Source organism: Zalophus californianus, chromosome 12 (genome assembly GCF_009762305.2).
Source record: "Zalophus californianus isolate mZalCal1 chromosome 12, mZalCal1.pri.v2, whole genome shotgun sequence".
NCBI classification, from domain to species: Eukaryota; Metazoa; Chordata; class Mammalia; order Carnivora; family Otariidae; genus Zalophus; species Zalophus californianus.
In genome coordinates this window covers 69,262,350-69,276,268 of record NC_045606.1, presented here as the reverse complement: position 1 = coordinate 69,276,268, position 13,919 = coordinate 69,262,350, and the positions used below count along the sequence as shown (strand labels likewise).

General features: G+C 37.7%; 1 protein-coding gene across 10 annotated transcripts in view; it reads left to right on the top strand.

Annotated features, from left to right (window-relative positions):
* Positions 1 to 13,919, top strand: part of DOCK4 (dedicator of cytokinesis 4) — a 428,555-nt gene that overhangs the window by 324,450 nt on the left and 90,186 nt on the right. For 9 of the 10 annotated variants that reach the window (XM_027573297.2, XM_027573299.2, XM_027573301.2 and 6 more), the window contains exon 26: positions 3,881 to 3,979. The exons of the other annotated variant lie outside the window; for it this stretch is intronic. In XM_027573297.2, the coding sequence (XP_027429098.1) occupies positions 3,881 to 3,979 (99 nt within the window). The remainder of the gene's footprint in view (positions 1 to 3,880; positions 3,980 to 13,919) is intronic. 10 annotated transcript variants of the gene reach the window in all.

Sequence of the window (13,919 nt, the reverse complement as noted above, 5' to 3'; positions counted from 1 at the left end):
AAAAATTGTACATATTTAAAGTATACAGCTGGTAAGTTTTGACCTATGTCTATATCTGTGCACCATCATCGCGATCAAGATAAATAACACGTCCATCACTCTCAAAAGTTTGCTTGTGCCCCACTCTCTTTCCTCCCTCCTGCCCCGCCTTACTACCTCATCCCCAGGCAACCACTGACCTGCTTTCTGTCTACAGATAAGTTTGCATTTCTAGAATTTTATATGAATGGAATCATACAGTACATAGTTACTCTTAGGGTTTTCTTTGATGGGGGGTGGTGACATTTTGACCTCTTTCCCTCAGTATAATTATTTGAGTTTCTTTATTGTTGTTGTGTGTATCAATAGTTCATTCTTTTTTAATGCTGAATGGTGTTACCTTATATGGATATACTACCGTTTGTTTATTCGTTCACCCTTTGGTGGACATTTGGGTTGTTTTTTGGTTTGGGCTTTTCTGTTCTATTTATCTGTTTTTTTCTGTTTTGACACCAATAACACAATAAGTCTTGAAGTCACATAGTATAAGTCCTTCAACTTTATTCTTTTTGAACAGTGTTTTGACTATTTCTTTTTTTTTTTTTTTAAGATTTTATTTATTTATTTGACAGAGAGAGACACAGCGAGAGAGGGAACACAAGTAGGGGGAGTGGGAGAGGGAGAAGCAGGCTTCCCGCGGAGCAGGGAGCCCGATGCGGGCCTCGATCCCAGGACCCTGGGATCATGACCTGAGCCGAAGGCAGACGCTTAACGACTGAGCCACCCAGGCGCCCCTGTTTTGACTATTTCAAGTCCTTTACATTTCCACATGAATTTTAAAATCAGTTTGTCACTTTCTACCCCACAAGAGGCCTGATGTGATATTGATTGGGATTACCCTGAATCTGTATATCAATTTGAGGAGAATTGACATCTTAACAATATTAAATCTCCTAACCCGTGAACATAATATTCTATTTATTTAGGTCTTCTTTAATTATTCTCATCAGTGTTCTATGATTTTCAGTGTGCTGAGCTTTTGTCCTGTATATCACTAAGTACTTCCATGTTTCAGTGGTATTATAAATTATGTTATTGTAAATTTCAGTTTCTGATGACTCATTTCTCATCTGTAGAAGTAAAATTGATTTTGGTACATTGATCTTATGTTCTGAGACATTGATTAATTCACTTGAGTAGTTCTAGTAGCTCATTTAGATTTGACAGCATTTTCTATGTACATAAATATATTGTCTGTGAATAAAGAGTTTTTTTATTCTTTCCAATGCATATCCCTTTATTTTGTTGTTTTATTGCACTGGCTAGAACCTTCAGTATAATGTTGAATAGAAGTGGTATACTGTTTAAGCTTTGGAATGTCTGAAAAGTATTTTGTCTTTCTTTTTGAAATATTTTTTGCTGGGTAACACAGTCTTGATTGATTGATAGTTGTTTTTGTTCTTTCAGTAGTCTAAAGGTGTTGCTCCATGGTTTTCTAGCTTATGTTATTTCTAATGAGATATATCTCATCCTTATCTTTGTTCCTCTGTATGTAATGTGTCTTTTTTTCACTGACTGTTGTTAATATTTTCTCTTTATCTCTGGCTATTTTATTATAATGTACCTTTGTGTATTTTTTTCATGTTTCTTGTGCTTAGGAATTGTTGAAATTTTTTAATACCTAAGTTTATAGTTTTCAGAGAATCTGAAATTTTTCCCCTTATTTTTTCAATTACTTTTTCTATGCCCTCCTCCTCTTTGAGATCTCCAATTACATATATATTCTGCTACTTGAAGTTGTTCTATAGTTCACTGATGGTTTTTCTTTTATTTCCTTTTTTTTTTTTAATTTAATTTTGGAGAGTTTCTACTGTCTTCAGGTTCAGTAATCTTGTCTTCTGCAGATGTCTAATCTGCCATTAGTTCTATTAAGTAAATTTTCATCTCACACAATATAGTCTTCATCTCAATTTAGGTCTTTTGCTTTCTTTCATGTCTGAAGTTAACATGTTCAAACTTTCATACAGCTTCCTGAATATATAGACTACGGTAATAATAGCTATTTTAATGTCTTTTACTGCTAATTCTACTTATTTATGTCATTTCTGTGTCTGTTTTTATTGATTTTTTTTCCTCATTTGCATCATTATTTTTTCCAGCTTCTTTGTATGCCTGGTAATTTTTTATTGAATGCCAGACATCGTGGATATTATGCTGTTGAAAATAGGTTTTTTAATTCCTAGAAGTATCTTTGAACTTCACTTCAGAATGAGGTTAAGTTTCTTAGGAACTATTTAATTGTTTCATATCTTGCTTATGAACTTTCTTAGGTAGGATCAGAGCAGCATTTATTCTAGGTGTAATTTTTCCCTGTTACTGAGAAAAGGTCTTTTTTAGTATTCTGATCCCCTGATATGGCAAGGTTTTTCCAGTCTTGCTGGTGAAAAAAAGATACTATTCCCAGTCTTGTGTGAGCACCAGGTGGTATTCTCTCATTCCTTTTGGCTTATTATTTTCCTAGCCTTGGATTGTTTCCTCACACACATGCACTAAAATATGAATCATTGTGCCCTTAAATTTTCCATATCTAGTGTTAAGTACCAAGAGTTTCTTTGTTCATTAACAAAGTATTATGTTGAGCTTAGAAGATAGATTTCTGCTAGCCTTTACTTGTTAGTTTCTTAAATATTTGTCTCACTAAGTGTGTGGAAATGATTATTTGCCATACTTGTGTGTTACAAATGTTTATCCTTATGCAAGAAGCCAACCTGCATCTTTGGTTACCCTGACCTGGTGATTAGGTAGCATCTCCAGACCTTCCTTGGCAGCTGGAAGGGATACATTTGACTTTCCTGACTTAGCTGCCTCTGTTAGAAAATCCCAATTATGAAAACTTTCAATTCCTGATTTTACACGTGAGTCTATAGCCTCTTTACACATAAATGCAAAAAAAAAACCAAACAAACAAAAAACAACCCCCACCAATTCCCAATTAAAGTATGTTTTTGTAAATTTACCATCAGTTACCACTGATTGCTTCTCCTGTTGTGTTCATATTGTTTTAAATGTTATTGTTCTCATTAAAAGTAGATAAATATTTTTGCTGAGCAAAAACCGTTGCATTAGAGCATAACTATTTTAAATTAGATGTACTTTGGGAAATGCAAGCAAGTGACAGCGATTTTATAGGTCTTCAAATCTATGGATGCTATTTTTTTCATTATTAATTTTTAAGAATGGACGTTTTGGGAGTCAATCACATAGCACCCAAACAAAAAAGGATCACAATTAAGCTATTTTTAAAAGGAGTTTGAAACCAACATTGTAATATATGGCTTTCTCTATACCCTGCCCATCAGCAGACCAGAACTCAAATGAGTTGGAGGAGATTGTGTAAATTCACAAATGGAGCAAGAGGTACAGGAAGAGCTTTGAAGTCAGAAAGACATATAGATAACTTCAGCTCCTCTACTTTTTAGTGATGTGACTTTGGGCAAGTCTTTTAGCCCACTGAACATACAATTTATTGTCTTTAAATAAATATTATACCCCCTACCTCATAGCACTGATAATGAGGTTCAAATGACATACTGAATTAAGGTAGAGTAAATGCTCAGTGAATTGCCCTACCTCCTTTAAGTGTGTGAAATTAGTTTCCTAGTGAAAAGCTTCCACCCAAGTCAAACAAACAAACAAACAAATCTCCTAATTTGGAAATGCATATATACCGAGAAATTTGGACTATAATATTGTTACTTTAGATTTAAAGACTTCATAGAGTGACTTTAGATCCTAGTGGGTTTTTTTAAGTGTTCTATTTGAGGGCAGTCCAAAGTAAGTTACTGATGTTCATTTTTACTCTTAATAAAAAAAAATAAGCCTTTTTTTTTTTTTAAATTAGGGGGAGTTTGTGGCTTGTCTCCTGTCCTTATTACGACAAATGACAGATAGACATTATCAACAACTTCTTGATAGTTTCAATACAAAGGAAGAATTAAGGGTAAGTGACTTTTTTTTAATTTCCTATGTCTTTGTAGCTTTCCTTGTTCTCATCATCATTGTTAAGATAGTTCCTTGACAGTTGTTTTACCTGTTTGTGTTAAATTCTAAGCTGTTTTTTCTCACCTTCATCCACATACCTGACTATCTGTCTTGGCTCATTAAGATTTCAGCTACTCAAGCAAAGCAATTAACTTTTATTTTGTACAAAGATATAGGATTTGAAATACCATCAGCAAAATCCAATAAACTAAAACAGAATCACAGACCTAATGAGACAAAAGCAAATAGACTAACTCTAGTTAGGTGGACTTAGGAATATTGCCTTTATAGAAGGTAAAGGTGAATATATAAATACATTATCTGACTTGATCCCTCTAAAACCAAAATGAGGAGTTCTGGCTACAACGTTCTGACCCCAGAGAAACAGAGTTGTATTTGATATTCTCTATCAGCTACAGTCTAATCAATATGCTGTGCTAGTGTGACAGGCTGACATTAAATAGAAAATATTGATGCCAGGTTTATAAAAATTCAATCTTTGCTGAGATTTAGGAAGTTTCAGTGCTTCCTTCATGGTGTTCACTAAAACCTTAGAAGTTGATTGTCCTCAGTTGGAGGAATGACCTGTCATCTCTTCTCATTTACTTTTACTTCTCTTTCATCTCTTGAGTTTTCCAGACACATTCATATGTAAACCATCGTAATGGAAGGGGACTTACACGTCCGTGGTGGAGAATTACAGGACAGTAGGAACAGTCACGCTGAAATGTTTGCGTGACTGGAAGCCTTCACAGCACCTCAGGGGAAGACTTGTAGATTTTTTTTTAATATAGATCATGGACGGGGATCACTTATCTTTGATCTGGAAGATGTTGCATGACCTCAGAAGCATCTTTCAGTTACTTTGGAGTGGTTGACAAGCTGAATCATGAAACAAAGAATAGTTTGGGCAGATACAGTCTCTCTAGCAGAAAGTAAGTTGGCATATATCCATGCCTAAAAATATGTTTTTCATGTTTACTTTCAATCCTGAGTTTAGAATTAAAAACAGATAAAAGGCCTTAGAAAATGCCCACTCTACACACAGAAATCCATGTGGCTAAAAAGGAAGATAATTGTGCAGTCATTAACTTTCTTCAGAAGTTGAATATGTAAAACAGTTAAGGAACTAGGTTTTATGTAAGAAGCCTTTGACTTCATGTTTCAAAATTTCCCCATAGGAAAGGCTACTTATTTTTACAGAGCCTGGGAATAAAAAATAGAGAAGCACACATTGAAAATCATGATTAATTTAATCTAGGTATTGAGTTTTATGCCTTATTATTCACATTAATAATAATAAAGCAGATGGAAGTCATGAATAAAGTGTTTTATGTGGCCTTTCCTCATTTCAGTCAGCCACACACCTTTTCACAATTTCCCACTTCAAAATTAACTGGGCCTTTGGGCCAGGAAAATTATTGAATGCTATTAATTACTTCATCTACCCTTTAAGCAATATCGATTGAGAAATTCAGGCAACTATTGGTTTTGTTATGTGGCCAGGTACAAATTGTCCAGTCCCTGTAGGGGGAGAAATCAGTCAAGTAATAGGCATTGACCCCACAGGTAGTGAACTCCCAGGGTAAGCCCATGGTGCTTTGCAGCATCTGGGAATTGCTGCCAACCTAAACTCATGACATGAGAAAAAGTCCCCCAAGAGGTCTCAGCTGAGAACTAAGAGATGAGTAGGAGTGTGCTGGGCTTACCTTTGGCTAGGACATTCAGATCTCTCAACTAAAATGATACCAGAATATGCTAACTGACAAAGCACTTTCTACACCACCTTTATAACAGTTACTCAAACCTGGAATGTTTTACTTTATTTGTTTTTTGTGAATCCCCAACCCCTAACTACTAGATTATAAGCTCCTTGGTGTGTGAAGCTTTGGCTGGTTCACTGCTGTATCCTCAGATCCCAGAACATGCTCACCACATTATAGGCACTCAAGAAACATTTGTTGATTGTTTAATAGAGTATGAGGAAGAGAGTTGTAAGACACAAGGCTCTCCGAATGTGTATGGATTTTATTTTGAGGACACTTGGACTCTGTGGAGGGTTTTAGGAAAGAGGGGAGAGCCATGATCCCATTTGAGTTAAGAAAAACCTGTCTGGTTGTGCTACTGAAAATGAATTAGCCAAGGTCAAACAGGAGGTAGAACCCTATAAAGGATCTGATGCAGTAGTCTGTGCTAGAAATGACTATGGCCTGAAAGTGAGATGATCATGATGGTAGATTCTAGGGACATTTAAGGAAGTTGAATTGGCAGGTCCTGGTGACTGAATTTATAAAAGAGGTGAAGTAGAAAGAAGAGTTGAAGATGACTCCCAGGCTCTTTGACAACTGGCCAGATGTTGGTGCCATTCACTGCATGGGGAACCCAGGAGATGTGGGTGTACAGGTTTGGGAGCAAACATAAATCCAGTTTCAGCTAGAATTCAGTCACCTGAGGGACATCAAAATGGAGATGTCTTATAGACAGTGTCTGAAGTTGAGGAGAGAAAGCTGGGCTGCAGATATAGATTTGGAAATTGTCATTTACATCAATGGGAGTAGATGGGAACATCCAAGGAGAGTGTAGAGTATGTAACTGAAGGGATCTGAGTAGAATCCAAGCATCAAAGAAGAAGTGTTGGACACTGCTTGCTACTGCAAGGAGGTGAGGTAAGATCCTCAAAGGGTCCTTTAATATTGTTGCTGAACTCGATGAGCAATTTCAGTGCAATGGTGAGAAGCCAAGCTGTCATGAATTGAGGAATGAAACAGAAAAAGATGCAGTAGATGTATAACATGTTCCAAGAAAAGGAGGATAAGGTGTCTACTGACAGAGAACTTTGGATATCATGGGAATATTTATAATGGAGGAGACTTAAGCATGTTTAAATAGGAACGATTCGAGCTGGTAGAGGAGAAGCTGAAGGTGTAAGGAAGAAGTGCAGAGGGTAGTGAGGTTCCCTGAGAAGGCAGCAGGAGGAGACAGAAGTAGCCTTAACTGGAGGAAGATCATTTTCCCAGTATAAGAGTGGAAGGGGAGTAACTGGGGGGAAGGCAAGCTAAAGGTCACTTATTTTATTAAAAGCTAATTAGTCATCTGGTTTTAATCTGTATTTTGAAAGTTCAGAGGTCACCTTTTAACAGATCCATTTTTCTTGTTCTCATTTTTCTTCAAAGCCAAATACCCCTGTTTTTGCTACTAAAACCTACATTACAAGATCTTTCAAAGGTAGTAACACTGGTCCACAGTCCCTTATGCAAAGTCCTTACTAGCACGTGTATTTTAGAAATTAAAAGCTTTTGACATTTCAGGAAGATAATGTGGTGCACATACTGTGTATGATATAGGACCTCCAGTAGGTTTTGGGATAGCCACTCTAATTAAATATCTTACTATTTCTGCAGTCAAAAAATATTCACTCTAAGTGGGATTAAACAAAAACTGAATAGTTCAGGTCAGGTTTTGCTGCCAAATGGATTATAAAACCGAATTTTTAGAATACTTTGAGATTTTACTTTTGTAGTAAAGAAACTGAGGACCTCTAACAGCAAACACTTAAATAAAACTTTGTACATGCAAGGTACTGTTCTAAAAGACTGATTCATATAACTCATTTAATCCTCAACCCCCTGAGGTAGGCACTATTATGATTTTATTACAAATTCAATTATTTGATTCAACAGACATCTATTGAGCACCTTGGCTAGGCATTGGGGATATCAAGACTAATAAAACAATCTCTCTTAATGCTTTAATGTTAAGAGCATCTAAATCGTTATAAATGAGTGTGACGTATATAAACAACAGTGATGGTGGCTGACAGTTATAGATTACCTCCTCACCCCCACCCCCACTGCCATGGGCCATGCAGTGCTAAACACTTTTCCTGCAGTGCCTCATTTTACTCCCCGCTAACCTCCCCCAAACTCTTTCCACCCCCGCAAGGAAGTAATTGAGAGGGCCTGGAATTCTATTAACATCTGAGCTCTTTGCTCAGGCAGCTAAACTCAGCTTTTTCTTATACTTTAATGAAGTTTGTTCAACCAAAATCTTTGCCATCAAATTGCATAAAATTTCATTTGTCAACTCTTTAAAAAGTAATAAGGCAGTTCCAGTCATGAAGTGGGCATAAAAGGCCAAATTAATGGAAGGAGAGTTACTTGGTTTTGTTTTTTTTTTTTTGTATCTACCTTTAGGTTAGAAACGGAATATATAATATATAAGGGAACTGCATACAAGTAAAGGTACAGCTTAATAAAGTGGTATTTAATGGAAAATTATAACTGATACTGGGATTAGACCTTAAAACTCCCATTTTACCTACTGGTTAAAAGTCATAAAGTATGTCCCTCTCCCCTCCACACACATGTATTCTATCCCCAGAGGTAGCTACTGGTGATACATAAGGTTGCCCTCACAGACTATTTTTTATGATATATACATACATATTTTTAATGGGAATCCTACTATTCATATTAGTTGCACTTTTTCACACAATAATATGTCATGAATATTGTAGATATCACTGTATCATTTCTTCCTCCAAATTGCACTTTATGGATGCTAATAATTTAATCATTCCCCTTTTGCTGGGCATTCAGGATGTTTCTGACTTTTGCCAAGAGAAAGGGTAGTGCGGGGAACATCATGACCCACATGGCTCTATGGACTTGTGCCCTTATTGCTGTAGAATGAATTCCTGGAAGTCGAACTAATAGATCATGGGATATATGGATTTTAAATCTTCCTTGATACTGAGAAATTATATGTTGAGATGTTCCAATTAATATTTTTGTTGTTCTTTATCCCTGGCACTGCTAAAAAAGCACTGCTTTTTTCTTTCTTCTTATCAGTTCAAAGAAAGATATTGGCCAAGCATTTCACAGTGGTTCTCTAAATGAAATGAAAATGAAAACAAATTTTGAAAGTATGGAGTTCTTGGTGTTTTAATTCCGTTCTTGCTTGAAGAATCAGGATGTCTCCAGGGTTACTGTTGGAGTGGCTCCTGGCATTTTGAACAGTATGCCATTTCTTCTCCTGGGTCCTCAGGTGCTCTGTGTGAGTGGTGTGAGTCACAATGTCAACAGGACTATGTAGGAGCAAGGACCAGAGGGCTGGTACTCTGCATTGTGTAGCCCTTTGCTTCCTTGGAACATGGCAGTATTTTAGAGATGAACAAAGGCAAAGACCAGGAAGTGATTCGAGCTGTTTCTTTTCTTTTTTCTCCTTCTGTAGTCAGTAATGTTTTATTATACCCCCACCTTCTGCTGAGGGCTAAGGTTTTGTCCATATCCATGGTATTTCTTGTACATGGAAAGCACTGAGGCTCCTGTTCTTTGTTTTTGTTTTTAAAGATTTTATTTATTGATTCATGAGAGACAGAGGGAGAGAGAGAGGGAGAGAGAGAAGCAGAGGGAGAAGCAGGCTCCCAAGGAGCAGGGAGCCCGATGCGGGACTCGATCCCAGGACCCTGGGATCATGACCTGAGCCGAAGGCAGATGCTTAACCGACTGAGCCACCCAGTTGCCCCCAATGCAATATGATTTTTTATTTTTTTTATTTTTAAAAATTTTTTTAAGATTTATTTATTTGACAGAGAGAGACACAGTGAGAGAGGGAACACAAGCAGGGGGAGAGGGAGAGGGAGAAGCAGGCTTCCCGCGGAGCAGGGAGCCCGATGCGGGACTCGATCCCAGGACCCTGGGACCATGACCTGAGCCGAAGGCGGACGCTTGACCATCTGAGCCACCCGGGTGCCCCTGTTCTTTGTTGATTATGACTTTTCATATAGAACTGTGAGAACCCTACTTTAAGCAGGAGGTTATATACCTGTTCTGGAAGTTAAGTACAGCACTATTACAGCCTTTCATTGTCTCCCATGTACTGGCCCCCTAGCCTTGAAAAATCATATCTGATCAAGTAACAGTCCAACTTGAAAACCCTGAGGACTTCACATTATTGCAGGACAGGACCCAGTCTCTGCCAAGTAACCTCTGTCCGCAGTGGACCCTCCATCGTCATTATCCCCCATCCTCGTCCAAACCCCTTTCATGACAGCCAGTTAAACTTACTTGCGTATTCCAGACCAACCATACAGTTTTTAATTCCTCTGAATCATTTTTTTTGTGTCTCCCTGAAATGCCTATTCTACCATTACTCACTCACTTGAATTGCTTAATTTTACCCCCGATTAATCCTTCCCTGATTTCAGCTCGTGCTGTAAAATCCAGCTCAGGAATCACTTTCTTTATGAAGTGTTCAGAGAATATGGTGCCCCCGCACCCCCACTCTTCCCCACCTTCTGTGATAGCACCCAACAATGCATTCTAAATGTTGTTTCCCTGGATCCTTGGTGACTGTGCTCTTTGAGAGTAGGGACCATGTCTTTGTGTCCCAAGCACAGAGCCTAGAACAATATATCTCTGTTGAATGAAACAACCCTCTTAATAAATGTCTGCATACCTCACAAACCATCTTTTTCTGTACAGTTATTTCAACTTAGAGCCTTTATTTTATTATAAAAAATAGTTCTCTAGCTCTCAAAGACTGAAGACCACTTGGGAGTTATTTTTGCATAACGTGCTTAGATATTCAACTTTAAGGTTATGAATTTCAATGTGATAATAATTATTAACACCCTTTAATTGAATTCAAGCCCCATACCAAGGATGTTACACATTTGAAATTTGTAGAAAATTTTTTAAGATAATATTTGACTATAAGTGAAGGAAATGTGTTCCTAGAAGGCTCTGTCCCTGGCATTGCTTTTGTTATAAGGTGACCATGTCTTGGTCTATCTGCTTATGTCGTGATGCTTTCTTTTCTTGAGTTCTTAACTCATGTTTCATGATCTCAGAATACCTCCTCCTGTGTCTCACTAATTCTGTTGCATCAGCTTCATTCTGTCTTGTGCTATGCTGATACCACGGTATCCTGTATAAACACAAAGCCAATTTTTTGTACAATATAGTCAGGAAATGAGTGAAAAACAAATTTAATCCTCTCACGCCTCTGCCTAAAGCCCCTCACTGCCTTATATTGCCCTCAGGATAAATTTCCCCATTTCTTGCCACTCCCCATTGCAGTCCAGGCAGCCCTGTGTCGTCTCTTGCCTTTAAGGCATGCTGTTGCTCTTCCCTCTCCGTGGAATACCTGGTCCTCAGACTTATCCTCACTTGCAGCGCATGCATAGATCCGTGTGGTTTTTAGATTAGCATTCAGCTCTCCCGCCAAACTGTACACTCCGTTTAGGGCAAGCATTCCATTCAACTTACTGTGGAATGACATGTCACAGACACTCCATAAATATTCTTGCATGAATAAATAAAAGAATGTATCTTACCCCACTAGGTGTCCCCAGCATCTAACACAGTGCCTGGTACGTAATGAAGCACTCAATATTTATGAATGAATAAATGTTAGTGATGATTTCTAAAATCATAAAAAATTGCTCTTGCTTTCTTTTCTATTTGAGTATGGCCCTTTTTACTGTTGTGGTTTTCACATGAACTTCCTTACTTGAACCTCTTGCACTGCAGAAAAAAGTGCTTCTGTAAAGTACCACCTCACTGTTTCTTTTTCTATTTTGAACCCTGATTTGAATAAAACTAGTAATGCAGTTAAGTTACCATGTTGTGCTATTTGAAGTAAACAAACAGAAGAAACTGCTCCCAGGCTACCAATTTTAAAATAGTGGCATATGAAACACTTATTTCTTGCTATCCAAATAGGAATATTATTATAGCAATGTTCTTGTTTTAAATTATGGTGAAGATGTGTTAGTTATTGTTATGTGTGCAAAATAATTTCGTATATATGTATGCAGAAGCACACATTCAGTGAAATGATGAGAGCTGAAAAGTACTTAGGGCAGACGGGGAAACAGCGGTGGATTTGGGGAGGACAGACAGAGGGCTGTTGAAGAATCCAGAATTCAGGTATTAGTGCTTTAAAATACTGGAACTGAGTTTGAATGAAACCAGTAGCATGGCAGCTGATAGTAAATCCTTGCAGAGCTCAGTCACATGATGGGAGTGCCACAGTAGAAGGTGTTTATGTTACCCTCTGATGAAACATTAGCCTACAGCTGAGAAATAAGAAAAAAACATTTGTCTAGTATAATAATAGATGAATGATCATACTGACTTTTCAAAATCACGTCTCACTACAAGGGACCTTAAAGGCTCCATAGTTTCCAAGGATGAGAGTTCAGTTCTGGAGAGGTTAAATAAACTGCCAAGGTCGATGGGCTTGTTCATTGCCAAGTCAGGATTAAAATCTTGATTTTCTGATTTTCACTGAAATGGCTTTTCATTGTCATTGTAAAATTGCCACAATGCGTTGGATTCTATAAAGGTAGATGAAACTTGCATGGGTACTGCAGAAAGCTATTTGAGACACTAAAAAGTTTTCTTAGGGGAAGCAAAGGTTTCTGGCACTATGTGGGCGTTGGCCCAGTGTCGCACGCCGCCACACCTTTGATTTTGTGAGATAAGTGGGAATAAGAAAATAAGATGGCACAGAAACAGATGGTCTGTCCCCAGCTCCTACACCTGGAATAACTTTCCCTTTAACCCCAGCCCTACAAAAGAAGAGCAACCAAAGTTGCCAGCCCAGAAGGTAGATGTCTTGCCTGCTATAACCAGTTTTTCAGACAGTTCTTTCTCTGTGCATCTTCCATCACTCTCTCCTACCCCCCAACCCCCATACACACACCCATTGCTAAGGGTGCTACCTCCAATTTCCGATTCCCTAAAAGTCGTGAGGGGAAAAGATGAAATTTCAATATTTTAGAAATGAAACTATTCCTAAGTCACTGTATACTATGAGAAGTGATTCCCCATCTTCAGGATTTTTTTTAAAACATCTATCTAAGCAAGTGCCACCAGATAGGAAACTGAAGTAGGATATAATTCTTTGAAAAGTAAATGCAGACATCCATTTTTGCAGGGATTATATATGTTCATGTCTGGAAAACCCAAAAGAATGAACTGAAAAACTTTTTTGAAACAAGTTTTAGAAATGCATTAAGAAGGGTTTCTCACCGTTTTAGTATGCTAATGACCTACTTTCCCAAGAGGGGGCTGGAATGTGAGGGGTTTCCCCAAATTGTCTGACCTGCAGTAGAATTCATTTGGGAAACTCTGTCTGGTGATTCTGCCTACATGGGAAGTGTCGTTTAAAGGCGAATGACCTAGTGGGCATATTTCCACATGGCACATACTACACATATCAACGTATGTGTGTTGATGCCAAAGAAGCTAAAATAAATTCGTGTCAAAATATTTATGGGCTTGATCAAAGCTGTTAGAGTATGTTAAACACACACACACACACACACACACACACACACACACACACACACAGAGCTACCACATGTTTCTTATATTTTCAGATTCTTCCTATCTTCTGATGATATGAATGACAACCATAATCTTCTATTCAAGCAGCTTACATGTTTCACATAATGTGTTGCTGGATTTCATAAATAAAACTCATGTGTGTGTTTTTTTTTAATTAAGCAGCACCATACTGTTGCTTTCAATCAGATTGGTAGATATATTTTCCTAGCATTGCTTGAGGTTATCAACAAATCTTTAAGTTTTCTAGTTAACAAATCTAAACTAGACTGAGGCAATCTCTTTCTGATTGGGCATGCTTTATGTCATTCAGTACATGTAGTATATCGTCTCCTTGAGTCCCCTTTAAGTGTAATATGCTGCAGCGTTTGGGGCCCTATCACTTGAAATGTTTTAAGAAGAGATATTTCTGTGTCTGGCAGTAGCTTCTTGTCAAGAATGTTTCTAGGTGATCAGTTTAAAGATAACATCTCAGTAAATACCGCTGCCCTCTGGCAGGGCATCTCTGAATAATTCCTTGACACCGTCGTAGCTATGAAGCAC